The 26,599-nt window shown below is 38.0% G+C and overlaps 1 protein-coding gene across 1 annotated transcript in view; it reads left to right on the top strand.

The window, feature by feature from the left end:
* Positions 1 to 25,413, top strand: part of TGFBRAP1 (transforming growth factor beta receptor associated protein 1) — a 34,262-nt gene extending 8,849 nt beyond the window's left edge. The window contains exons 3-12 of the mRNA XM_052705716.1: positions 1,629 to 1,823; positions 2,914 to 3,068; positions 8,526 to 8,608; positions 12,722 to 13,063; positions 14,586 to 14,643; positions 14,990 to 15,133; positions 15,896 to 16,042; positions 17,732 to 17,891; positions 19,889 to 20,322; positions 21,155 to 25,413. Coding sequence (XP_052561676.1) covers positions 1,629 to 1,823; positions 2,914 to 3,068; positions 8,526 to 8,608; positions 12,722 to 13,063; positions 14,586 to 14,643; positions 14,990 to 15,133; positions 15,896 to 16,042; positions 17,732 to 17,891; positions 19,889 to 20,322; positions 21,155 to 21,343 — 1,907 coding nt within the window. The 3' untranslated portion in view covers positions 21,344 to 25,413. The remainder of the gene's footprint in view (positions 1 to 1,628; positions 1,824 to 2,913; positions 3,069 to 8,525; positions 8,609 to 12,721; positions 13,064 to 14,585; positions 14,644 to 14,989; positions 15,134 to 15,895; positions 16,043 to 17,731; positions 17,892 to 19,888; positions 20,323 to 21,154) is intronic.
* Positions 25,414 to 26,599: the final 1,186 nt, after the last annotated feature.

Here is a 26,599-nt window from a genome sequence, read left to right as displayed (position 1 = left end):
GAATTGTAGTACAGGATAGCAAGGAGTCACAACTGGAAGGTATTAAAAGTGCAGTCAGTCTTGCATCAAATTTTGCTCCCGAAGTGTAAGAATATCCGAGTCAGTTTGGAGAGGATATTGTGGCAAAGCAGTATTTTCTGCAGTGTGCTGTTTGAAAAAGTGATACTGTTAGTGTTAAAGTAAATAACATGCTTTATGAAGTGCTAATAGTTAGATGTGAAATCGTGACTGAGCAGCACCATTAGTCAAAGGAAAGGGTTGATAATTTCAAAGCGGCTTTAAAGAATCCAGAAACTTAGTTTCTATACCATAGTTCTGTGTAAAATAAATAACTAAATAAATAAAAATAAAATGAAATTTAAAAAAATCTATAGCCATCTGTTGTATTCCCTTTTTTGGGGTCAGGGAGGGAGAGGTGTTAGGTTTTTGTCTGTTTATTTCCCTTCAGGGTGGCACTGCTACCCAGCTACCCTTACCTCACCCTTGCCTCATTATTCTCTGTTTGGAAGAGCTTTTGTAAATTGAATAACATAATCTTTTAATCTCCTCTATCCTTTAGAACTCAGGCTCATTCTACCAGCTGCCAAATGGCTCATTCCTGCTGAAGAGCAATATTCATAGGCATGTCTTTTTAGTGGAGTGAGAATTCTGTGATATTAAGTGGTACGTGTTCATGTTTATAACAGAAATTTACATGATGCTCAGTTGTCAAAGAATTATTGAACAACATCTGCAAGTCTAGACTGGAATTTTCCATCAGTTAATAGTAGAAAAGTCTCAGAAAGTAGAATTGGTGAATACTAAGTACAAGAAATGGAAGCAAAGCCTTATGATCCAAAAGCAAGTCATACTTTTAAGCTAGGAGAAGGAAGAACAGAACAGACAGGAAGAAAGGACAATAGCAGCAAAAAAATGCATATTAACTGAAGGTACTGGGTCTAATATCATTGATTTGATAAGACAGCATAGGTATCATTGGATATTAAAGATGTTTTTAATCTGTGTTTGGCTTAAGTAAAGATATGCTTTATATGTTTGAATATTTTTTTAAGAGGTTTGAAAAACTGACACCTTTCAGGAAGTGGCTTTTGTGTAGGAACTCTAATCTCATTCGGTGAAAATTTAGGCATGCCAAAGTGGAGAAGTGAAGCACTGCATACGGCCTGGCTCTTTGGGCATACGATGCTGCAAGGACCAAATACGCCTTTATTGCGGGATAGGTCGGTTGTGCAGATCTGCAGCTCTTACTAAGACCATTTTGTTTGAATATCCAACCTCACTAAATATTTATGGTTTGGGATGAGTTTGAACAGCATGTCATAATTGTGAAAGACACTTTTATGAAAATAATTGGGATATGGATTAGTTGCTTTTTCAATATTTTCTCTTTTCATTCATTCAGTCAGCTTTTCATTCGTTTTGGTATTTGTTTCTGTGGGTGCTGGATAAAGAACAACTTCAAAACTGAACAGGCCAACAGGTTTGTAAGATCCAAGGAGGTGTGACGTGCTGCCATTGTGCCATCTGATGCTGCATCTGTTCTTCTAAAACCTACACCTTGTTATCAATACTGGTGGGGGGAAATGCTCTTCAATTAGTGTGAGCCTCAGGCTTCTTTCTTTTTGTAGGCATGTTTGCAACTGTAGATGGCATTTCGCAGCGCGCTCCTGTGCACTGGTCGGAGAACGTGATTGGAGCAGCTTTGTGCTTTCCCTATGTGGTTGCTTTGGATGAGGATTTCATTACAGTGCACAGCATGTTGGACCAGCAGCAAAAGCAAACCCTGCCATTTAAAGAAGGCCATATTCTACAGGATTTTGAAGGTACTAAAGAACAGTTGGTTTTTTTTCTTTTTGTACCAGCAATTCTGGAACAATCACCACTGTGAGTGTAGTCACTTCATTTGTTGTTTTTTGAGGGGGTGTTTTTTTGTTTGTTTGTTTGTTTGTTTTAAAAACAAATATCTATCAAGTGTGTGAACTATTGTAACTTCTTAGCAAATATTTTTTGTCATTTAGGTTCCTGCAGGCTGTGATAGGAAAAGATCATCATCTAGGATTCAGTGCTTCCAACAATATGTTGAATGTACTTTAGTCAAGTTAGTTGTTGAATAGGAGTGTGTGAGCCTAGAGTTTTTTCTTGTAACTCAATACTGTTCTTTGAAAGAAACTAAAGATGTTACAAGTCTGTAATTGTGGGCTGCAGATAGATGTCCACTTGTTCTCCTGGCAAAGTTTATGCATCTTAAAATTGTTCTTTTGGATGCCTTTCCAAAACAGCTGATAAAGCTTCGTAGAATTATAGAATGGCCAAGGTGAAAAGGACCTCAAAGTTTCAACCCCCTGCCACAGGCAGGGTTGCCAACCACTAGACCTGCAGAAGTAGGTATTTTATAACAAGTTGTTAAACACAAATACACTTTTTTTTTTAATGATCTAGCCTTCAATTACAGACTAGCTATGCAATATATTTCATACTTGTTTTGTTTTTATTCTTTTCCCTAGAGAGCTACAAACCCTAGTACTATGAATTGCATGTTACTTTTTACTTTTTGAGTACAGCTGTACAATTTCCTAATGCAAGCATGAGGGAAATAGGCTCACTGTTAAAAGTCTGTTCTCTTGAATCTAATTTTAAAGTGATGACCTCTATGACTTAGTTCTACAGAAGTGAAATATAATCAGCTTCATTTGCTCAGAGCGGGACAAAATCTGCTATAAATAAGTTTATTAGCTTGGAGTGCAATTTACTGGTGAACTGTGCTATCTGGGGAATACAGTAACAGCAAAGATAAGTTTTAAAACTTTAACCCTGTTTAGATTCTTATATCATAAATCTTAAAGCCTATTTCTGAAATATTGCTCTTTTTTTCTGAAAAAGAGTGTAAGATCAATGTCTGTTTGTGTTCTCCAGGAAAAGTGATTGTTGCTACTAATAAGGGTGTGTATATCTTGGTACCGCTGCCTTTGGAAAAGCAGATTCAGGATCTTCTAGCTAGCCACAGAGTGGAAGAAGCCCTTGTTCTAGCAAAAGGAGCTCGAAGGAATATTCCAAAAGAGAAATTTCAGGTCTGTCATTACTTGAATTTTCATGATAATGTAAATTTACAGTGGGACCATGTATGCCAGTGTCCAAATGGTCACTGGGTAGGATGGGAGAGGAATTTGCAATGGAGAGGAATGTACTAATACCTTGTAGTATTTCAGCCTGGAGAAACAAATGTGCTACTGAATTGATTTGTGTTGTTAACAGCTGTGACGTTTGCAGCACTGAGTGTTGCTGTTTTGCTGGTTTTTGCTATTCTTTTTTCCCCCTTGTTTGTAACTTAAAGTCAGAAAATTGGTGACGGGGAAGGAAACATTGCAGTGCATGCTGTAGCTCTCTGTTCACTTGTTAGATATTATTGCTGTTTAAAAAAAAGTATACTTTATTTCCATTCAGAGGTGTTTTGTTTGTTTTTTTTTATTAGGCATTCTCACTGTGTCTTAAACTCCATAATATACAACTTTAAAAACTGTAGTAGGAAGTGCATAACAAACACATCTTCCAGACTTGGACTGGTATATAACAGAATGGTTAAGATTTCCTTGGAGTAAAAGCATCTCAGTAGCTTTTTATTTAGTGTTAGAGATTTGAACTCGTTTCCTTCTCCCTCTGGTTTATTTTATAATACACATGCTTCAGAATTTACTCCTATCTCTGATCTGGAGTCTGAAACTTAGATAAACATGAAATCTCTTGTAATATAAAGAAATGATCAGTTTATTCTGGAGCAGTATTTTTGGAAGTGAACTTGAAACGATTCACCAAGTATGTGATTGGATGTTTGATGGTTTCTTTCCTTTTGATCTATAATCCACATGAAATCTATATGTCGAGCAGAAATTAATATTTTCTATTTTTTTCTAGGTACTTTGGGGTGTTACACTGCCATCAAAATGGCATCTGTTGCATTACTTTGAGTTTGCTTAGAATACATTGAAATTTTGGTACCTGACTCTGGAAATTTTAAAACTGCAGTGGACCAAAATGAATTCAGTCTATCAGGAAATATTTTAATTTTAAAAACTTTGTAATTTTGTTCATGGTATAACATGTAAATGTTGTTCAAGCCCCTTGGAAAGAAGTCATTAAATGAAATGAAAATTCAAAGAGCTTTCACTTTGATCCATAATTCCTCTGAGTGGCTGGGAGATTTTCAGAATGTAAAGATTTTGGCAGAAGACTGTTTCCATGTTTCCCCCCTTTCAGGAAAGTACTGTCTGCAAGTACTTGAAAAGTACTGAAGTACTGGAAAGTATCTCAGCGAATTCAGAATTCAGTTTGCAGTTTGTTTTAATGTCTCACTTTTCCTTTGCAATCTAAAGAGGCAAACTAAATTCCTGCTATGAGGACAGAATACATGATTCTGTCTTCTGTGTATTTTTTACACCTCTAATTTTCCAGCTATTTCCAGTTTGAGGATTTAGTGTGAGAGATTTTTCCACAGATTAACTGCAACTCCCTGTATAAAATTCATGATTAATTCCTCTGAGGTTTTCGTACTTTTAGGGGTTTTCTACTTTTAGAATAAGTTACCTTCTATTTAGTAGTGCCTTATGTGCATTTGTATGTGTGCCTTACTTCCCCAATTTACTGTTTCCAAGAATGTTATTAAGTTCTTTCTGACTTTGTGTTTTCAAGTGTATTCAATTACTCTTGGTCAATGCTATGACTGAAAAGCAAAAAATTTACATTGTAAGCAAAACCTCTTGAAGGTTTGAATTCTGAAGTTAACTTAAAGTTAAGCTGCAGTTAACTTAGCTTAAATTGATGAAGCCTCTCATTGACTTGTTAAAGTGGTTCAACTTAAATTCTTTGTTGACATGTTAGTCCAATTTTTTGGAATGCATCAGTAGCTGGAAATGGGACGTGTTCAGCTTGCTTTCCAATGTGTCTCTAATAATTAATGCTGTCATTACAGTTTTGGTACAAGCACATCAGTCATTCCTTTACTGTAGTCTCCCACAATAGAAGCCTGACAGAGTACATCCAAATCACACGCTTCACATCCATCTCTTGCGTCGTTTCCTGGGCATTCTTTAATTGGTCAGATCATCTCTCTCTCTTCTAAGTCCTATCTAATAAATATCTTCAGGTATCTATTTTCCAGGCTTTACTGATTCTTGTATAGCTGACATTCAAGGCCTTAATTCACCGTTTTATGCTAGCAGGAGTAGGAAAATGAAAGTATTGGATTAAGATGCTTGATCCAGCAGCTGTAATTTATCCATACAGAAGGGTGATTGCAGTTGTTTGATACAATTAGTATACTGCCTTCATTTTCAATAAGCTGTTTTATCTTTCCCAGTTTGGAATGGCTTTTGCCTTTGCATATGTGACTTGAACTCAGTCAAGGGAGCTATTGAGGACATAAGATTTTTTTCTAAAGTTCAATACTGCGTTGTTGTTGCATGCATACACAGTTGCACACTTTCTTTATTTACATCTACGTAAATATATATGTATATATGCCAATAATGCAGAATGATATTTGGGTTGAAACAGTAAAGTACTGCATTCTCAAAATTATTTGTACAGCAAATGCTTAGTTTATGGTAAGAAGATCATGCATTAGTAGCTCCAACATTATTTAGCACGTGCTCCTGCATACTGCATATTTCTGTTATTTTACATTAAAATGTCTTTGAGCATCAAGAATTATCATTAAGTAAAAACTGCAAAGCAAGAGAGGTGCAAGGGAGATGGCTTTGCTGGCTATCATTTTTGGTAGAAGAATAGAAAGGCCTTTCTACCATGCTACCATGAAATGACTGAACACTACTTATTAATTTTTCAGGACAGCTGAAGTTTGCAGAAATCATGGTTGATGGTAGTGAAGACCTTGGTTAGATTGACACACCTCTTGCATAGGTATCTCTTTTTTTGCCTCTCATTTCTCTCCAGTTTCAAAAAACTTGTTAACTGCACACAAACCTGATGAAAACTGAGGTAACTTTCTAGAAAAAAATCTTTTTGGCAATCTTGTTGAGAATTCTGATAATCCTAGAAAGGCTTTTCCAAGCTGCTGGTAGAATTAAGGCTTTGCTATAGCTAATGTGGCTTCAGCAGTCAGCTTTGTTTACTAGTGCTTTTTCAGATACTAATTAATAAAACTCTTAATTCATGTTTCTGTAAGTAAACTTTTGTTCTTGCTATTTTTTTTTTAATATGAATTCAGTCAACAGTATAGAATTTGCACTTCAAGTCCTGTGGTTGTTATGTTGGGGCAGTAAGTAATGTCTTGAATTCTGGCAGACTGTAACTTAATATGATTTTAAATGTGCCAATTACACAATTAGTCTAGAAGGACTCAGGATCACTTCTGTGTCATAAACAAAAATAAGCTGTTTGTAATTGGTACATAGATCTACCTTATTTTTAAAAACTCTGCAAAATATTGTCATATTTTCCAGATGTATTGCTTCCATAATCTTGAGGCATTTTAATGTGTAATGCTTACCTTGTTGGGTGAAAACCAACCAGAATACTCCATATCTTATCAGTGTATATTTTAAAGTTGTAGAAGCATCTGCTTGGAGATGTCCACTGAAATTGGATAACAAAGGAATGAGTGAAGATACATTAGGGAAAGTGAATACCACTTAATCAGTTTTAAATTTAAAGCTGATTTCTTAGTCCTACACTTAAACTGTCAACAAGCTCTCGTGAAGATTGCTGTACACAGTAAGCTGCACAGTTAAGGCAGCGCCTTCAGTGTGTTAGATCAATGCAAACTTAACTCTAATATTCTAATTCCTAGTGTGTAAAATTAGTGGTCCATTGGCTGGAAAAATTGAAAAATGGATTTCTAAAAACCCCCTAACTTTAATGTTGGTTTCTCTAGCAGCTTGATCAGTGTTTGTTCTTTGGCCCTCCCTAGCAAGCCTGAGGTCAGATTTTGAAGGTTTTTGGCACAATAAGATGTGGGTCGAAATCCTTTACCTATCTGCATCCTCAGGCAGTTACCAGACAGCTATTCATAAGCTCACAGATTTCAATTCACTGGTATAGTAACACAATTGTAAATCTAAGATATTTGGAGTTGTTTTTTTTATGTATGCATTATCATCTGAGGTAGTTTTACTTGATTGCTCTAATTAAGTTCCCTTTTATCATAGCATTTGTCTGAGAAGATGTGCCAGATAACATGTCCCTTTATTTACCCTTCTACCCCCAACACTGGGGAGGCAAGAAAAGTCCCAGTACTCTACAAATCAGTAGTTGTAATGGTTCACTGATGATCAAGGATAAGTATTTCCTTAGGATAATCCATTAGTAGTGCATGCACAAACTAAATGGACTTAAGCCAAGAATTTCTCTTGGTACATCCACAGTCTTTAATCAAGATGAAAAATCAGTGGTTGGAATAGCAGTCTACCCTGCTTGAAGTATGCCTGAACTGTGTGCCTAAATGGATTGGAATTTCTCTGGTTGTTCTCACTGAAAATGGAACTGTTGTTCATAACTGCATTCGTACTCGGCTTGATGTCAGAAAACTGCATATTCATGATAAAGTTGAAGGGTAAAGTTGAGAGCATGTGGAAGTGGCTAGCTGTATTCACAAAGCACTTGTGCTGTCTCAAGTGGTGGATATTTTGCATATCACAGTTGAGGTTCCTTTCAGTAATTTTCTTTTTGCCATTGGAAATATTTGAGCTACATTTAATCTAATGATAACCAATTCACCATTCAGATTCAAAAAACCAAAAAATACCATTTTAGTATTTAAAGCAGAGTTGTTCTTTTTCTAGTGATTTTTTTTTTCTTCTGTAAACTCTTGTTTCTGTCTAGGCATGATCGTAACAACAAAACTGTAACACATTGCTTTCCTTGTGCTTTTACTTATGCTTTCCTTTTAAATCGTATTTTATGTACATTCATGATGTATTCTATATTTGATAAATTGAACTGCTTTAAAAGTATCTGTTAATTAAAAACAACAACAACAACAGAAATCTGTCAGAAAATCAGAAATATCTTTATCAAGTGGGAAAGAGGCTGTGAAAATCACCAGCAAGGTGGCAGGAGAAGTGTGGTCAGAAGAGAAGAAAGTTGGCTGTGTGTGTTCAGCTGGGACCCTTGAGTTGTTTTTTTTTGTCTGGTGAATTACAGGAACGTTAAAGATAACCATTGGCCATTTGTAAATACCATGAACTTGAGGCAGGTCAGACTGGTGTTAGATGAGCCAGTGTCTGAGTAAGAAACCCTGAATTTGCTATTTGTGGATTTGTTTTCAGTACGTTTTTGTGGACAGTGTTCTGTTTACACACATCTGTGAATGTAACTCAGCCTGGGCAGCAGATTCAGAGTATATGTGGGTACATACCATTTAATATCATGATATTATTTTCGCATGTTACTTAATGGCTCCAGTTGGAAGTCATGTATTCAGTGTCTTTATGATGTACTTGTCACAGCTCTGACTGGCATCATGTGAATAACTCCTTAGAAATATAATAGTTTTTCCCCCTTCTCTTTTATAGGTAATGTACAAACGAATTTTGCAGCAAGCAGGTTTTATACAGTTTGCACAGCTTCAGTTCCTTGAAGCAAAAGAACTCTTCAGGTAATTGTGTGACAAGAAATGTAGTAACTTATCTTTAAATAAGGGGTTAGCATAATTGGCTTTAAAAACACTTGGTCTCCTGAGTATTTTTTGAAATCGCATGTGATAAAATGACTTGCTTAGGGGAAAATGCAGAGTAAGATTGAAACAGCTTTGTATTTCAAGAGTTAATGCAACTGTTTGGTGTTTTGGTTTTGGGTTTTTTTCTTGTGTGCTAATGTCCAGCAGTGTTAAGGTTTCTGTAATTCTATAATCTGATTCTGAATTCTCTAATTCTGTAATCTGACTGTGTGTTGGTAGTAGATTTCTACATTGTAGGAAAAAGAGTTGCTCTTGGATTAAAGGAAATGTTTCTAGGAAAGTGAACCTTTGGGAGAAGTTACTGCTAGACAGGGAATTCTACATTTTGTCTCCAGCGTAGCAGGATAATGGGAAACACAGGGCTAGAATGGGCAGTGTAGACAGAGTGGAAACTGGAGAATGACAAGAAAGACCTGAACAGCATTTGAGCAATTTGGTTTGGCCATGACCCCTGTCTGTATTACCTTGTAATTTTTGGCAATAGTAGGCAACTTACAGTTTCCCTCCCTGTGATCTTCCAAACACTGGAACTAAATCTTTGCTGTCTCGTGTATCTTAAGCAGAATTAAAAGGAATATGAAGTAAAGAATCCTTTACAAAATTTCCACTAAACTTTTCCACATTGATTTCCAGCAGACTTCTTTTTACTGTGGCCGGCTGTGATAAAATGGTTTGAGGTTGAACTAGCTGTATTATTCCTTGTCTAGGTGTGTTAGGTGTGTGTGGCCAGGATTCTATAGCAGTGCAGCTATCTTAACTACGGTTTGTCCCTTCAACCTCAGCTCTTTTATTCCTTTACCCAAAATTCCTGTCATTGATTGCCTGCAGTCTATTCTTGCTCGCAATGATTTAAAGGTCTTTAATAGCAATGAAAAAGAGGAAATGCATCCTGCAGAGAGCTCTGGCACCTTGTGAGTGGAAGGGAGATGGAACAGCCCAGTTCAGTTATGCAGCACCTATCCAGCTGATGGTCCATCTGACAAGCAAGTTTCAGTGATTCAGTTTCAGTGTTGTGCAAGCTCCTTTATAGAAAAACTGTTTCAGGAGAAAACTTTCTGTCTGAGCATGAATTTTGAAGCTCGGTCAGCATCCCAGAGCTTTCCCTTTCTCTCAAAGTTGCAACTCCAAAGTAGAACAGCTTTTCATGAACTGATAAAATCTTTGTGGTGAGGAGAAAACAAAAATAAGTATCACTTCTCACTATCTACACATAAGTGTGTGTGTGTACATGTATTTGGATGACTCTTACAGAATGCAGTTTCCCTGATGATGATTATTATTTTTTTTAACCACGGCCATCATACCTAGTCCAAGTAATTGATATTTTTATTGATATTTGTAGGAAAAATGATAGTGACAGTCTATGCAAATACTCCCCTATCTGCATGTATTGCTCTGCAGGTGGTGTAAGTTGGTATTAGTCAGAAATAATTTATTTTAAAATGCTGAAGGGCCACTTGATGTATGTCAGAGGAAGAGATGATTTAGCAGTGAAACAGTAGCAGCAGAAGCTTCAAGAAACTGGTGAGGTGTGGATCTGCTGCTGGCCAAATTTGTAGCCAGCTTGGCTGGTTTCTCAGGAAACATCTATGAGTTACAGATTAAACAGGAAATAATTACATTGGACTGAGTCTCATTTTCTTATATCAGTAATCCTTGGTTAATCCTTGTCAAAATAGTTATCTTATTCTTAAAGTCATAGTTCTTAGAGGCTGAAAGTTTTACGAGGAATTCTTTCCTACTAAGTTCCTTTTGGTTATGCTGATGCTTCCGAGTACTGACTAACATTGACGAAAAGGAAGGAAGTGGTAGCTGGATTTAAACTCTAATAGCTTGTTTGGTTTGATAGACTGTTACTGCTAGCATCATATTATCCACTATAACCTACGAATTAACCTACATGTTGTTAACATTGGGGATTGCTATAACATAAGCTATTGCTGAATTCATCATAATGGGTGAGGTCACCATAATGTGGATCTAAGAATTTCAAAACCAAATGCAAAACCCAGAAAGAGGAATTAAAAGGAAATTTCAACTGCAGGAATCAGCAGAGTAGATGTGGACATTTCTCTTATTAGAAGCTGCCCTTTCTAGTGTAGAGACTGAGCTTTTTTGGCAGTAGTGTGTGAATCATTTCGTTCAGCGCCAGGCTGGATGTGGCTCTGGGCAGCCTGGTCTGGTGGTTGGCGACCCTGCACTTAGCAGGGGGGTTGAAACCAGATAATCATTGAGATCCTATTCAACCCAGCCCATTCTATGGTTCTATAGATATGTATGATTCTATAAAGCCTCCCTTTACAGGAAGGCTCCCTACGTTCAAATTTTGCAATTTTCTGTTACTGATGCTGCTGTTTCCATGCTTTGCAGGCTCTAGGCTCTGAAACAAGATGTTTGCTTACTGCTCTTAAATTCCTTGCTATTGCTGCTCTCTCACAGAATTTTACTCTTCTGGTACAGATTCAATAGCCTATGGACATCCTTAAATCATACTTTTCAAGTTCTAAGTAGTTGTTAACAGTGTGGTGTTTCTTACTGGATCATGTTTTCTGAATGGTTTGGGGATTATTTCTTTGGCCAGAAGTGAACAACTTGGGGCATGCCTTCAGCACTTCAATTACTTCAGAACAATAGATGAGAGGTTAAGCCATTTCGTAGACTCACTGAACAGCAGAATGGTTGAGGTTGGAAGGGACCTTAGGAGGTTCCTGCTCAAGCGAAGACCACTGAGGACAGATTGCCCAGATCTTTATGTGGAAAGACAATGATAGGATAAGGGGGAATGGCTTTAAACTGAAAGAAGGGCTACTAATATTAGATATTAGGGAGAGGATCTTTACTCACAGGGTGGTGAGGCGCTGGCACAGCTGCCCAGAGAAGCTGTGGTGCCCCATCCCTGCCCAAGGCCAGGTTGAATGGGGCCCTGGGCAGCCTGAGCTGGTGGGGGGCAGCCCTGCCCATGGCAGGAGATGGGGATGGCTGGGCTGTGGGGTTCTTCCAACATAAGTCATTCTGTAATTCTGTGATCATTCACAGTTATTGCCAATGGATTGAAAAAAATGTTCCTGCTCCATTTAGTTCCATGGTTATAACTAGTTTCCTTTTAGAATTTTCCAGTCAGTTTTGTGAATGGGAAAGTCTTTCCTGAGGCTGACTATTGTATAGATATAGATAAAAACATCTTAAGTTTTGTTTGTGGAGAAGAAAAAAATAAACAGGGTTTCTTCTGGCGAACTTGAAGTTTATTTTTGTTTTTTTCAACAACAGTATCTTCTGCCTTTCAGGAAAGCTAGTCTCTGAAGGTGAATTCTGAATAATGAATTGACAGAGAAATAAAATATAAATCTTGATTTCTTGTTGCTCTTCTAAAACAAAGCCTTGCAGGTGTTATCATTCTAAGTGTGAAAATGAGGGAGATATTTGCCACATTTGGACCAAATTCTGATGTTATTCTCTCATAAGATTGTCTTTTCCATTGCTTGAGGACTTTCTTGGATGTGGTAGAGAAAACCTGTATAGGGTAACATACTTGTATTATGGTGTGCAACATTTGCACAGTCTTTTTGGCTTTCCTACAACCTTTTACTGCTTGTTTTTTGGTTTGGTTTTTTGTTGTGGTTTGGGTTTTTTAGCCTCTGTCAGGTGTATTATTGATGAAGTTTAGGACAGTCCCAGGAACTTGTCCCAGTCCCTGAAGCTGTTGAGATGATTTTTTTTGTTGGGTTTTTTTTTTTTTTTTTTTTGGTATGCCACCAAACAGCTGTAATATATCAAAAGCAAAAGACTGGACAGTCTCCGAATTCTCAGAAATCTAGTGCAGATACAAAAGAAATACAAAAATATCAAAAATAACATTCCAAATTTGTTCTGAGACTTGCTGTGACGCAGAAGGCAATAACTTTCAGAAACCGATGACCTGTTGGTGTCCTGCCTCTAAGCATATGTGCACACATGCCCAGAATGTTATTTTTTTGTGCCTATGTATACTTTTTCTTTCTTTTTGCTTCATCTAGTTTGACACTGTAATTGCAGAAGCGGCCAGCTTGATGTCCGGGAGCTGATCTCTCTCTACCCCTTCCTGTTGCCTACTTCCTCTTCATTTATACGGTCTCATCCTCCACTGCATGAGTATGCTGACCTAAACCAGCTGACCCAAGGGGACCAGGAGAAGATGATAAAATGCAAACGATTTCTCATGAGTTACTTGAATGAAGTCCGCAGCACGGAGGTTGCAAATGGCTACAAGGAAGATATTGACACGGCTTTGCTCAAGTTATACGCAGAGGCAAATCATGAAAGCCTGCTGGATCTGCTGGTTTCAGAGAACTTTTGTCTTCTAACTGATAGTGCTGCATGGCTGGAAAAGCACAAAAAGTGAGTAGATTTTTTGAGTGTGGCACCCTTGAGACCAGCAAGAAAAATGCTTGACCTAAAAAGCTGTTGACTTCTAGAGTGATGTATTTCTGACTTAATGTACAAAAGCCAATTTGGCCTGACTTGTAAAAATCCCCAAACTTGGGGAGGAAGGCCTTAACTGACAATCAAAGGTAAAGATATCTGATGAAATACAGAGTTTTCCCCTTGAAACTATGTCCAGTGCAAAAATGAGTATTGGTGTGGATCTCAATGGGGAAAAAGCAATTTATTTGCCCTTGTGATAGTGTGAGAGTGAATGGATGCAACAGCAGTAGTAGTCCTAAATGTCTAGGACATAATGAGAAGTTGCCTCAAAACACGCTGTATCTTAGGTAGAAGCTATAAAGTAACTAGTAGCTTTAAAATTGTAACTGTGTATTTGGGGCAAGAAGGAAAAGCTGCTTTTGAATTTTGAACTCAGTGTGCCCCTTCTGATTTGCCAAAGAGATGCTATTTAGGATCACAGAATCACAGAATGGCCCAGGTTGAAAGGGACCTCAAGGATCATGAATCTCCAACCCTTCCCCTACCTCGTCACTTGCCACAGGTAGGGCACCAACCTCCACAAATACTTGAAAATTACTTCAATTAGGAAATGGCAATGGAAAGAGAATTAATTGGGGAAAAAAAAAATTAAAATCACTCCAGTCATAGATAGCCTTTGTCTTTGATTTCATTTCTTCAGCCTTTAAAGTGTGTGGCACCTTCCAACCTGGGCCATTCTGTGATCCTAAACAGTAACCCTTTAGCAAAACAGTAGGAACACACTGAGTTCAAAATTCAAAAGCAGCTTTTCCTTCTTGCCCCAAATACACAGCAGCTACAGTATAGTAGCAAGTACAGCTGTGAAGAGCAGTCTTTAATTGTGATTAGATTTAATTCAGGTGTTTTATTGAATGCTCTTGGCATGTACAATTTGCATGGCAAGCCTTTGCAGATGTGAAATGCATGACAGTTTTGTGAGAATAGTCGTTATAGAACTTGAGCTTCATTTGTATTACAGTACACAAAAAACAATATGCAGTGGTACTGCGTGAGGTTCTTCCTGGCCTAACTTGATTTCATGGTGCAGTAAAGAAAAATGTATTTCTGATAGCAAAACAAAATTTTTAAATAAAAGCAGCATATATATTTCATTATAATTGCACTTGGTTAAATGTTAGCAGAATGCTTATTATTTAGAGCTTGTTAGGTCTGTACATGCAATTCAGAGAACAGCATAAGAATCATCTCTGATTTGACAAGTGTTTTGTAACCACTTAAACTAGAGTTAGTAATTTATAACTTTTTAGAGAGAGGAATGACACAGATGCTCTTCTGGGGAAGAACTTCTCTCCTTTGAATGTAGTCTTGGCCACATGCATGTCACTTAGAAATCCCACTGTAAGCAACTATTTATTAGGTTCTATGCTAATCAAAGCATAGTGAAATTGATAGGAATAATCTATCAATTTTAATACTGTTTTCTATTTTCATACAGGTATTTTGCCCTTGGTCTCCTATATCACTACAATGGTCAAGATGCTGCAGCACTTCAGGTTAGTATAGAGCTTTATAGTGTCAACTGCTACTGCTACTATAGTGTCAACTGAGTGTCAACTGTAAATCATCATAAAATCCTACCTGTCCTTCTGCTGGTTGTTCTCAGATGGTGAAAACCACACATTATGGGGACTGAATTAGTTGAATCTGGCAGGTATAAGAAAAGCTATGATGGAGAGGAAGTGTGAATTCAGTAACCAATGAGGTCCATTACACTTAGTGTTTGTAGAACCTTTTTAAATTGCATGCCTACCAATGGCTAATGCTAAGTGTTGTTATGCTTTGTATACTTTTTGAGTCAAGAATGTTTAAATACTTCTTAATTATTTTTTTTTTTGTCAGTTATGGGTGCAAATAGTTGATGGGGACATTGAAGACTCTACACGTTCAGATCTCTACGAATATGTGGTAGACTTCCTGACGTTCTGCTCAGACCAGGATTTGGTGTGGAAATACTCCGAATGGGTTTTACAAAAAAATGAAGAGGTTTGTGATTGGTGTACTTGTTTTCTTCACATTTCTAAGATATTTTCACATCTTTATTAAAAAAAAAAAAAAAGTTCATTTAAAAGGTTAGCTGCTGCTGCTTTTCCTTACAAACAAATTCCAGTGAAGGGTACTGTTTACACTGGGCTGTAGAATAAACAGCCTTCATTCAGCACAACATCTCATTGCTTAAAAACAACAATAGAAAAACTTCTTCCAGCAGAAGTAAAAATGCTATTCTGTAGTATGTTAGTGTGCTGTGAAGAGGCATGCTTAATGCTGTATTGGCCTGTGCTGGTGGAATTTGTCACTACCAAATCAGTATTAATTTGAAGATCGGTTACTCTGTGCCAGATTTCTCAACTTTGATTTTGATGGTTGTAGAAATGTAACAAATGTCGTGATACAGAGAGAGAAACCTGTACATATCCAGATCTTCAACTTAGACTTCAGTCCTCTGCAGTAAATTGCCCCTCTGTTGTGCTGATCTGTTCAGTACTTCTTGTAGCTGGTGTAGGGTGTGCTCAACAAAAGGTTCATATGCATGGCAGTGCAGAGACTGCTGAGTGAGGTAAGGGACATAGGAGTGGGTACGATCACATTAAGCACAAAGTAGTGTAATCTTAGTGGTATGAGGGGCAGTTTTGCATTGTTTGTCTTGTGAATAATGTGCCAACTGACCTGATAGTGCTGTTAAGTAAATATTGAAATGATAATAAAATGGTTGTCATTGAGTTCCTAAATGCAACTATCTATTTTTAGGTTGGAGTGCAGGTTTTTACTAAAAGACCTTTGGAAGAGCAAGAGAAAAACAACATAAATCCAGATGATATCATCAGTTGCCTTAACAAATATCCTAAAGCACGTATTAAGTATCTGGAACATCTCGTATTGGAAAGAAAAATAGAGGTGAGTCCTACAGCCATACCAAAAGTAGTCTGCATGCTAAATCCTATACGTGTGATGAACAACTCTGAAACAAGCCAAAATCTAGAAGAAACAAGCATAATTTAAGGCATTTGGATATTAAGCCTTCCATACTCTGTGTATTTTATGGAGACTAGGAGACAGAAAGCTGTGATCTATATTCTGGGGTTTTTTTCATCTTTTTCAATTCTCACAATGGCAAAACAATTGCTTACTTTTGCATCTGATCGTTGCATGCTTTTCTGTGTCACTGGTAACACTCCTTCCACAAACAGTGATTTAGGATTTTTAGATGAAAATTTCCTGGGTATGTTTGCTACTATTCAGTATGGCGTTCATTTAGACTAAACAGTGCATCCTGGAAGAGTTGTAAACACATAAAACTTTGAGATACCTGCAAAGTGCACAGGAGAAGGTGAAATAAGGGTGTGTTCAGTCTGTCAGAGTTGACTGCATATCAATTGCTGGAAAACTATTTATTTTTTTTCCCCTGTTGAGTGCCATTTGTCATTTTCCAACATCCAAACTTACTTTATAATATAGATACATTTCATCTTGTCCTTTTGGTGAGATCTTCAGAAGTGATAGAATCAAAACATGCATCTTTAACTGTAGAATTCCTACAGTTGTAGAATAAAGCATCTCTAAATGTTGAATGTCCAAAAAAATGTGTTCACTAGTCAGAAGTGACAGTGTAGACAGTATATTCTTTTTTAAACAAGAAAGTATTGTGGTACTTGGATATGAGGCATTTTAGACACAGAAGAAATTGCAACTGCTTTAGCCTGAAAATGATGAAAAGAAATGAACACTGAAGAAATTCAATAGACCAGTTACTGAATTTACATTCCTAAAACATACATGCTAAACCAATGGTTTTTCTCTGCTGCAGTTTCAGATAGTCAAGGTGTATGACACTGACCAGTGAATGTACTAGTTTTTTATGTCATGCATAATTTCAAATGAAGTTCTGAAGTTAGTTTTGTAGAATATTTCTAGCAAAACTAATTTATAACTAAATCTGCTCTGCCTGTTGTTAAATACTGAGTTATACATTTATTTCTTCTTCAGAATGTACTTGATCATTGTGAGTGCTGTGTGAGAATGTTTCAAGCAGTAGTCAGGTTATCAGCTGGTATTGATGACTGTGACATAACAAATAACACCTACCTGCCTCTGGCTTTTTCAGATTTTACTGCAGAAATGGAAAAGTTAAAAGAACGTACTTAAATATAGAGAAAACTGTTAGGTCAAACTTAGACTTTTATTAGAGAAATAAGAGGAGAAGACGACGTAGAACATGCTTGTAGTCAAAGGGGAGAGATCAGTTTTAATGCAATTGGACTTTTGAAAGGAAATAATTTTTGCACAAAAAAAAATCAAACAGTTGAGCTTGTCTATTTAAGGTAAAGAGGAGCTTACAAATAAGATGTCATCTGTTTTTTCAGGAATATCTGCATTGTTGAGATAGAGAACCCATGCTGTAGGCATAGCATGTCCTGTCTTGTGAAGCTGGTCTGAATAAGTTCACTGCATGAACTACAAATTTCTGAATGATTTGATTAAAATGAATGAACTTAAACATCTCTATGGAATTACATAAATATTAGTTGAAATGTTATTGGTGGGGAGATTGTAAACTTGAGCTAACGTTGTTTATTTCATCTGTAGAAAGAGAAGTACCACACTCATCTGGCTGCCTTGTATTTGGAGGCAATACTTCAGCTGAAATCTGGGAGCACAGATAACTGTGCGGAAACGATTGAACTGCTGTTGAAACTGCGCAGCCTTCTTCAGAAATCTGATCTTTATAGAATTCACTTCATTTTGGGTAAGATGCATTTCTCTGTAATTTCTCTTTCTGCTGGAACTGACACACTGTATTTACTAAGTCCTCATAAGGATGGAAAGTGGAAATAGTTGAGATATCATAGAACCAACGTGATGGTTTGGGCTGGAAGGGACCTTTAACATCACCTAGTTCCAACCCCCCATGCTATAGGCAGAGACACCTCCTGCTAGACTGGATTGCTCAAAGCCCCATCCAGCCTGGCTTTGAATGCACAATCTCACTGTGCAACCTGTTCCAGTGTCTTACCACACTCACAGTATTTCTTCCTACTATCCAGGTATATTGGCTTGATAGGTTTGTCCTTTTCAAACACAAGCTGGTTCAGCAAAGACAGCAGCTGTTACTGTTGCCTTTGATCTTGGGGTGTGTGAAATAGAGCAGTACCTTTGCCACCGCACAAGGCATGGAACACCATGACTAGACAGGAAAAGCATCTTCATGCAGTATCTTACTTTATACTCAGTTTCTTTTTAAAGAAGAACATGTGACTTGTGAAAGTCGTTTGCAAATGGAAGAATTACAATCTTATTTGTTAAATAGTCTGTTTCTCAATTAGTGTGAAGCACAGCAAAGCTTTGCAGAGATTTCTAAGGACTTCTGTTGCGTGTAACAAATTCATGATTTCATGTTAGTCAGAAAAAAAGAGGATCCTCACTTTTAGTGAGAAGGACAACATATATCTTAGTGTCATCATAACAGTGACAACTGAGTTAAATGTTTCCTTGGCCAGTGCTGTTCTGGCTATTTTTTAATGTGCTTCCCAAGAATGAAAGGGAAGTAACTTGTTCTTACACTGCAAGATGTGAAATATTTTCTGAAACTTGATGAAAAAAATCCAGTGGGGGTAGAAATAAAAAATTGGTGAGTAACAGCTGAAATAACTTACCAACATTTACTGTCCCCCTGCCTTTCCAATCAGCAAAGTATTGTATGACAAGTAATATACAAGCACAATACAGTCAGTGAAGATCTTCCTTTTATTTGTGCTTTTATTTTTAACCTAATTTTTAAGAACAAGATTTACAAGATGGATTATTCTCTTGGAGCCAGTGTACTCCAGAATGCAGGATTTCTTGCATGAAATAATTTTTTTTTTCATGAAGATGGGATCACTCTAATGCTGGTATTGTTCCTCCTTAATAAACAAAATATTCTGTGGGGAAAAAACTACTTTGTTAATTTTTACAATTAGGCAGCCAGAAGGGATTAAGGGTTTATAATGTCTTTTTCTTGAAAGGGAACACTGTTTGAGCTTTAGTTCTCTTGTAGACTTCAAACTGTTGTCATGGAATTTTTTTGTTGATTTGGGTTTGGGTTTTACTTTTCTCTCTCTTTCTCTCTTTCTCAAAAAAAAAAAAAAAAGAAAAAGAAAAAGAAAAAGGTTATGGTTATGACTCTGTGTGTGTGTGTGTCTGTATGTGAATGTATAACAAGTGATGCACAAGCAGTTGCTCACCAATGCACTGACCAACGCTCAGCTAGTTCCACAGCAAGCAGAAGAGAGAGATGCGCTCCCGCACCCTTCAGGACTCTCCTTCTGCAGGATGCCATATGATATGGAATATCACTTGGGCCAGTTTAAGTCAGCTGTCCTGATTCTGTTTCCTCCCAGCCCAATTGCTGAGAAATGGAATGGCCTTGGCTCTGTACTACACTGCTGTACAACAGACATAAACATTGGTGTGTTATCAGCAGTGTTTTTCACGTAGAACCAAAACATATCCCACCAGACACTCTGAAAACAATTCCATGTCAGATGTTAGTTTTATCACTTGTTGCTTAGTAATTTCTTCTTCCTTATTTTGTGGTGCTCTTGATTCCGTACATCTGTGCATTCTTGTCTTAAAGTATAGAGCTGCCTGCTTTTCTGCAAAGTGAGTGGAAGTTGAGCTCTGTGGACTTGTTGAATTGAACTGGGAAGAGAAAGTAGCAGTCTTTTCCTCTGAGCAAACATGACCTTATTTCTCATTTAACAGACAAAATCCGTGGCACAGACCTTCACATGGAAAGTGCAATTTTATATGGAAAACTAGAAGAACACGAGAAGGCTTTGCGTATCCTTGTCCATGAGTTAAAGGATTTCCGTGCTGCTGAAGAATACTGCATATGGAACTCTGAGAACAGAGATCTGCAGTACAGGCAGAGGCTCTTCCATATGCTGCTGTCAGTATATCTGAATCCAGACGCTTCGGATTGTGCACTGGTCATGGCTGCTGTAGATCTCTTGAATAACCATGCTGCTGAGTTTGATGCAGCTCTGGTTTTGCAGCTGGTGCCTGACAGCTGGTCAGTGCAGCTCCTCTCTCCATTCCTGGCTGGAGCAGTGAGGCAAAGCATCCATACAAAAAGAATGACTCAGGTTGCACTTGGCTTAGCACAAGCCGAAAACTTGATCTACAAATATGAGAAGGTAGGGTTTTTGTTGTTTTGTTTTTAATAGAGGCACTTTGAAGTTGTATTGTGACTCTGAGGATTTAATTATAATCAGGTTCTTTAAGAGTTAGGACAAAGTTGACTCCAAGTCCTTGGCAGCTTTAATTGCTGCATTTATTACATTTTTGTGATGGCTACTAGAGTCAATTTTATGCTTCTGTAAAACAAAAGGGGAGGTGGGGATTTGAAAAAGGAACAACTTTGAACTTGTGGGCTGAATGGAAATACATTTGGGATTTTCAGATTTATGAATTTCTTCCAGAACTTTTAACAACTGATTTTTGGGTTGTTTTTTTTTTTGGTTTTTTTTTTTTGCTTGAACTGGGTCATGTCAGTAGTTGCAGTGAGGCTTGTGCAACACTTGGCATTAAAAAGCTTACTAATAGCTTTTGATTTTATTAAATCCACTTGTGGAGTATTTTATCCCTAGCTGTGGAGCAGTGTTACTTAAAATTTTCTTAGGTATGATTAAATCTGTTTCCTTCTAACGAAAGTTTATCCAGCAGAATCTGTCTGCAATAAGAATTTGACAATAGTCCGTTTGCTGTGAAGTCATGTTCTTGTTTAGCAAGTTGTACTGAGTTTTTAGTTGCATTACATGTGAGTGCCATTCTATGTGAGGCACAGGAACAAGCTAGTATGACTGAATTTCACATTAAATAGTTCAAGCTACCTTTGCCATCAATTTGGTACGTTTGAAATGGCACAGGTGTAACCAATGAAGTGTTGCTTTTTTTTCTGCTGTATCTTAATTTGACTTCATTCATTGCTAGATTCATATTTGGATTTATTTTTTTTTTCCTCCTTAGGTCAAACATAAAGGAACTCCAATTCTTCTTTCGGACAAAAAGGTCTGTCAGGTGTGCCAAAATCCTTTCTGTGAGCCTGCATTTGTAAGATACCCAAACGGGGGTATGGTCCACACACACTGTGCTGCAAACAGACATCTGAACTCAAATGTGACTCCTCACTCTTCCAGCTCCAGCAGTGAGACTTGAAATATGTTCTAGATCCCAGAGGTTCCCATGGCTTATATCACACTGAAAACGGACTGGAAAAAAGTAAAATACAAGTGCAGCTACTTTAAGCATAAATGAAGATGAACAGACAGTCATTGGGTCACTGGGAGGACTTCAGTCAATATAAAATACGGCCAATTGCCTTCTCAGTTTCTAATGAATGTAAATAGAGGAAAAAAATTCACTACCAGAAATGGAGAGGTGCAAATATAGACTTGTGTATATAGTAATAAGAGTCAAAGGAAGTGAGCCTTTTTTTCCACAGTAAGGATGAATGTTGTGGAGACAAGGTAAACCGTTATTTTCAGACGTGTCACTTTGCACTGAATGTGGTGTTGATGAATTTGTAAAGGTGGAGATGGTATCTGTTGGGGTAGGAATTCTTGGAGCATTACACAAGACTGGCATCGTGCAGCTGACTATCAGGACAAAAGCACACTTTGCTTATGATGTTTGCTGCAGCACATCCTCTTTTGGGCTGGATTCTCTTCCCCAGGATCACATAATGAACACGTTCTTTGCTCTACAAGTTGTAGGCTTTTGCACTTTTTCATACTCTTATTTCTTTCCCCTCTTCTCTGCTGTATAAAGTTAAGCACTAGCCTGTTAATTTTCTGCTCCTATGGTTACTGTAGTAAACCGAGTGGAAACTGATAGCCTTGGTCACACAGCTGTACTTGGATGAAGAGATGAAGTCAGGTTATCTGGTCGGTCTGTAGACACTTTTTTATGGGGGAAGAAATTTTTAATATTGATTTATTTATTAATATGCAAATATACTGTACATACAGTTGAATAAATTTATCTTATATCATCATAGGGTTTCTTTGGAGGATAAAGGATGTTAGCTGATGTGGAATTGTGTAGGTTGTGTGCTTAAATGTTTGTTATAACTTAGGCAGACTGAAACTCAACAGGAATAGGTATTAATACCTGTGGATGACTTTGTGCAATCAAGTTCATGGGAAAGTGGCATAACTGGGAAGAAATCTACAAAGGTGCACTACAGAGATACTGAATTTGTTGCGTTCTGCAAAGTGTTCTGTAAACTAATGCTCTTCAGACAGCAGCAAAACTTGTACTGAATTGCCATGATAAATCATTCAGCCATTTTAAAGCAGTTGATGGGCAGCTTTCCACAGGAGAGGCTCAGAAACAGTGACTCAAATGAAATAGTATTTCAAAGTGAAAGCATTTCTTTTAATTTTATAAGTTAATAAATACTAAGCTTAGTGAACAGCATGCAGCTGAGAGTGCCAGTAGGCTGCTTACTGCTTTCGTGTTCCAAATCAGAGTGGAGACTTTCAGCAGAGCAGGTTGTTTGCATGGTATCTTCTGGATATGGTCTCAGAAGAGATCTCCTGTTACAGAACGTTGGCTTATGGAACAGCTTTTTCAGTGCTGTTGCAGTCCAGAGTTGGGCAACCAGACTACATCCTGGGGGGAAATATCCGTTTCTTTGTCTTGGAAGTAAAAGTCCTTTGGACCTTTCTTTTTTCCTGAGTCTGAAATCAGAAAAGCATACTTGTTGTATTGAGTTTAAAGAAAATAATTAAGTTTTGCAGCTCCCTCTGCCCAGACACTAAAGACAAATTTGATGGAAAGCACCTTCCAAAAGACATTCGATCTCATTTTTGGTTTGTGGTACGAGTGATTCTCCTGTGTAGCCTCGATAGGAGCAGGTTCTGCATCTCATATTCCTGATTTCTGAACAACCTGTGTACAAACAGCAATGACGAATTTCTAGTTGTGTGTCTTCAAAATAGTTGCTGGTAGAGGCAGAGGCTTTAGAAAGGTTGGAGAAGCCTGCTGTGTTCGTTGGCACGCCATTCATAGATGCTTCCTTTTGCTGTGAGCATCCTCAGTGTGCTCCATTTCCATCTAACAGGGAGGTGATAAAGCAGACATCACTCTCCATGTTAAGACATTCAGGCCATGGAGTAGTGATGAACTCTGTCAACTCGTGTTGCAATGGAATCGAGATCATGTTATTCGGATCATTAAGGGAATAATTAATTGTTGTGTGGAAAAAATGCATCTTTTTTAATATCTTTTCATATTTTACAGATTTTCTTCAGGTTTTTACTTTTGATTTAAAATATTGCAGAAACAAATTCTGCATACAGAAGAAATACATGAGTATGAGCAGTGCTAAGGTAGCAGATTTGCAATCACAGATGACCAACAAGGCAATTATTGTTTGATTTGAGAGATTGGATCTTTTCAGCTCTCCAGGAACACGGAATGGAAAAACACTAACATTTGTTTATATGTTTTTCACCTGTTGTTTTTTTTGAATGTTTTTCAGTTAAATTGTGTGCTAGAACTCATGTGGATGAATTAATGTGTAAGCCCCTCAATAGCAGAATGAAAAAGCCTAATAAGAGTGTGAGGCTGAGGTAGGGCCCAGGAGGGAGATGGCAGGTGAAAAATGCTGTTGCAATGTGTGTACAGCACTTCACCAGCTGGGATAATACTCAACCAGAGGAGACTGTAGGCTGTGTCAGAGTGGTGTGTGTTGTATCTGTGTTATAGCCAGGAAGTACATGAAAGCACTGCACTGCAGTGCCCTCTGGCAGGGCAGCCACCACACCTCTCAGGCTCTGCGAGGTTAAGCCTGATGCCACCTTTAGGAGTTCTTAGACCTGCCCTTGGAGAAGAGAGATTCAGGCAGAATATTTTTTCTTAGTGCAGGTCTTGATAAAATATTTCTAGTTCTTCATTTTAACCTTTATTTGGGATTTTTGTTTCTTTGGTTTGTTTGGCCAACAAGTGTCCTCAGTTTTTGTGTTGAGATCCAAACGGCAGTGCAGATCTGTTTTAATGTCACTGGGTGTCTGTGATTCAGGGTGCTGCAGCTGAGGTCAGTTTCTCATACCTCTGCTTCCATGGATAAACACGTTTACCACCTAATTTCTAATTACAGAAACGCTGCACTTCTGACCTTTTTAGTCATCTTCTGTCACGGTGGCTGACGCATACAAAAAGCACTTGTTAACCCACTCTCTATTCTTTCATGCTTTCATATATTCATTCTTCAGCTCATAAAAATTACCTATAATTTCTGTGTCACCGTGTGATGTTTTTTCCCCTCCCCAAGGCGGAAAGAAGAGAAAAAAGAAAAAGGAGGGAAAAAAAATGTCCATAATCTGCTGCTGTGTTTGAATGAATAGCCATATGCTTTACTACAGGGAATTTCTGATCTTAATTTCTATGATTTAAAGAGGTAAAAGTATCATGTCAATAATAGTACAGGGATAACGGGCTGTAAGTGTGGGAGAAAACAAATTTTGTTTTACAGAGCACATCACAAATACCTACGGGCTGCTTCAGGCAGCATTGTGGCTTCTGGGCTACAGGGGGAAATTGTACTTAGTGCCCACATTCCAAGTTCCAAAAGCTCTAACTTGTGTCACAGTTCTAACACTAAATTGTTGTGGGTGTAAGTCTGGAGAGTTCTGGATGTTCCTTAGCATCACTTAAGCACATCACCAGCATGAAACCTGAATAACATCAGCTGTGGAAAGGTGGGGGTAGGGATGGGGAGTACGTATGTTTTGAGACCTCTATTAGGTGTTGGAAAACACAAGCATTATCCTAACTGTCTACTTAGTCCTGCAAATAGGAGATTTTGTTATGACTCCTATCCCAAGTGACATTAAAAATGTTATTTTCTACAGTTGTCAGAGGTAAATTCATTTTATTACCCTTCTCTATTTGCTTAGATCTGACTCTACTGTAACCAGTACCTTTCTGTTGAGTTGCCCTACTATTGCCTCTACTGTTCTTTTCCTGCTGTACAAAACGTTAGAGCTTATGCCCTGTGAGCACTGATAACTAAACGTGCTGCTATTTTTAAAGGACAAAGGAAAGGTAATGATGTTCTGTGATGTTTGATTATAAAACTAAGTCCCTTGCATTAAATTGCTCTGGTGGAAATCTGTACTGTTAATGCTTTCTGAATTAATGATTATGTTGGTGAACAGCAGTATGCGAGATGTACAAATGTATAAATATGTTAATTTGTAATAAAAATTCTTTTAATTACACTTGTTATTCATTCGTGGATGCAAAGGCATTGGGATGTGAATGGCCGAGTGAAGGACAAGGATTTCTTCAGTTAGAGAACTCATTCAGTGTCCAACAGACCAAGGAGGTCAAATGGAAGGGCTGAATTCAGTAGCTGCATGGTGTCCATGAAGACCAATGGGTTGTTCTTCAGCACTGGTAGATCTTACTGAGTCTGGATGTTTTCACGTATTCCAGTGAAAGTAGCCACTGCCATTAAAGATTTGGGAAGCCAGAACGTGCTCTATGGAGCCAAAGTCATCTCTTCTGTGATTTAAGTCCATGGTTATGCTAGTGGATATGTGGGAAAAAATAGGTGCTGCTTCTCTGATTTTCAGCTGCTTTGAACCTGCTGCCTGGGCAGTTTTCTGGCCTTCTCTGGAAATTTAGACTCTTGTGTTGCCTTTTTTTTTCCTTTTTTTTTCTTTTTTCTCTCCTTGTTCAAGCATTTGGGGGAGCATCCTGTCTGTCTGTTGTGAGCTCAGCTCCATCTCCTTGGAGCTGCTTGGTGCTCATGAAACAGAGGATAAAGTAGGCAGCAGCCTGGGGCAATTTCTGCTAGGGAACGTGGTCCTAATGATGCTATGGGGTTCTGTGGGATGCTGAAGACAAGCTGTTCACCATGTAACTGGTAGAAATACCATAAACTGTACTGACAGGGTTCCTTGTTTCGCAGTTTGCACTCATTTGGCAAGGTTCCTGCAGCCCCATCAGGCTTGGTTTATTTGTTTGGCTGAAGCAAAGGCTTTTTGGGTATGTTGGGGGGGTCCTCAGAAGCCTCTTACAGAGGGTGTTTGAAATGCAGAGGCTGGAGTACAGCCTAATGCTGGAAGGATTGCAAAGCAAAAAATCCTTAAGACTGGAAAGGATGTCTCAGATCACCCAGTCCAACTGCCCACGTCCCTCAGTGCCACATCCACACATTTCTTGAACGCCCCCAGGGATGGTGACTCCACCACCTCCCTGGGCAGCCTGTGCCACTGCCTCAACACTCCTCCTCAGAAGAAATTGTTCCTAATATCCAACCTGAACCTCCTTTGGTGCAACTTAAGGCCATTACCTCATTGCATTACTGCAACAAAAATGGAAATGCAAAAAGGCAGCATCAAAAAGAAAAAGGCAAAAAGAATCAATTGTGGCTTTTGCACAGTGAAAGTTCAGTCTGTT

This window comes from Tympanuchus pallidicinctus, unplaced genomic scaffold (genome assembly GCF_026119805.1).
Source record: "Tympanuchus pallidicinctus isolate F22 unplaced genomic scaffold, pur_lepc_1.0 scaffold6, whole genome shotgun sequence".
NCBI lineage: Eukaryota > Metazoa > Chordata > Aves > Galliformes > Phasianidae > Tympanuchus > Tympanuchus pallidicinctus.
This window is presented reverse-complemented; position numbering and strand designations above follow the sequence as displayed.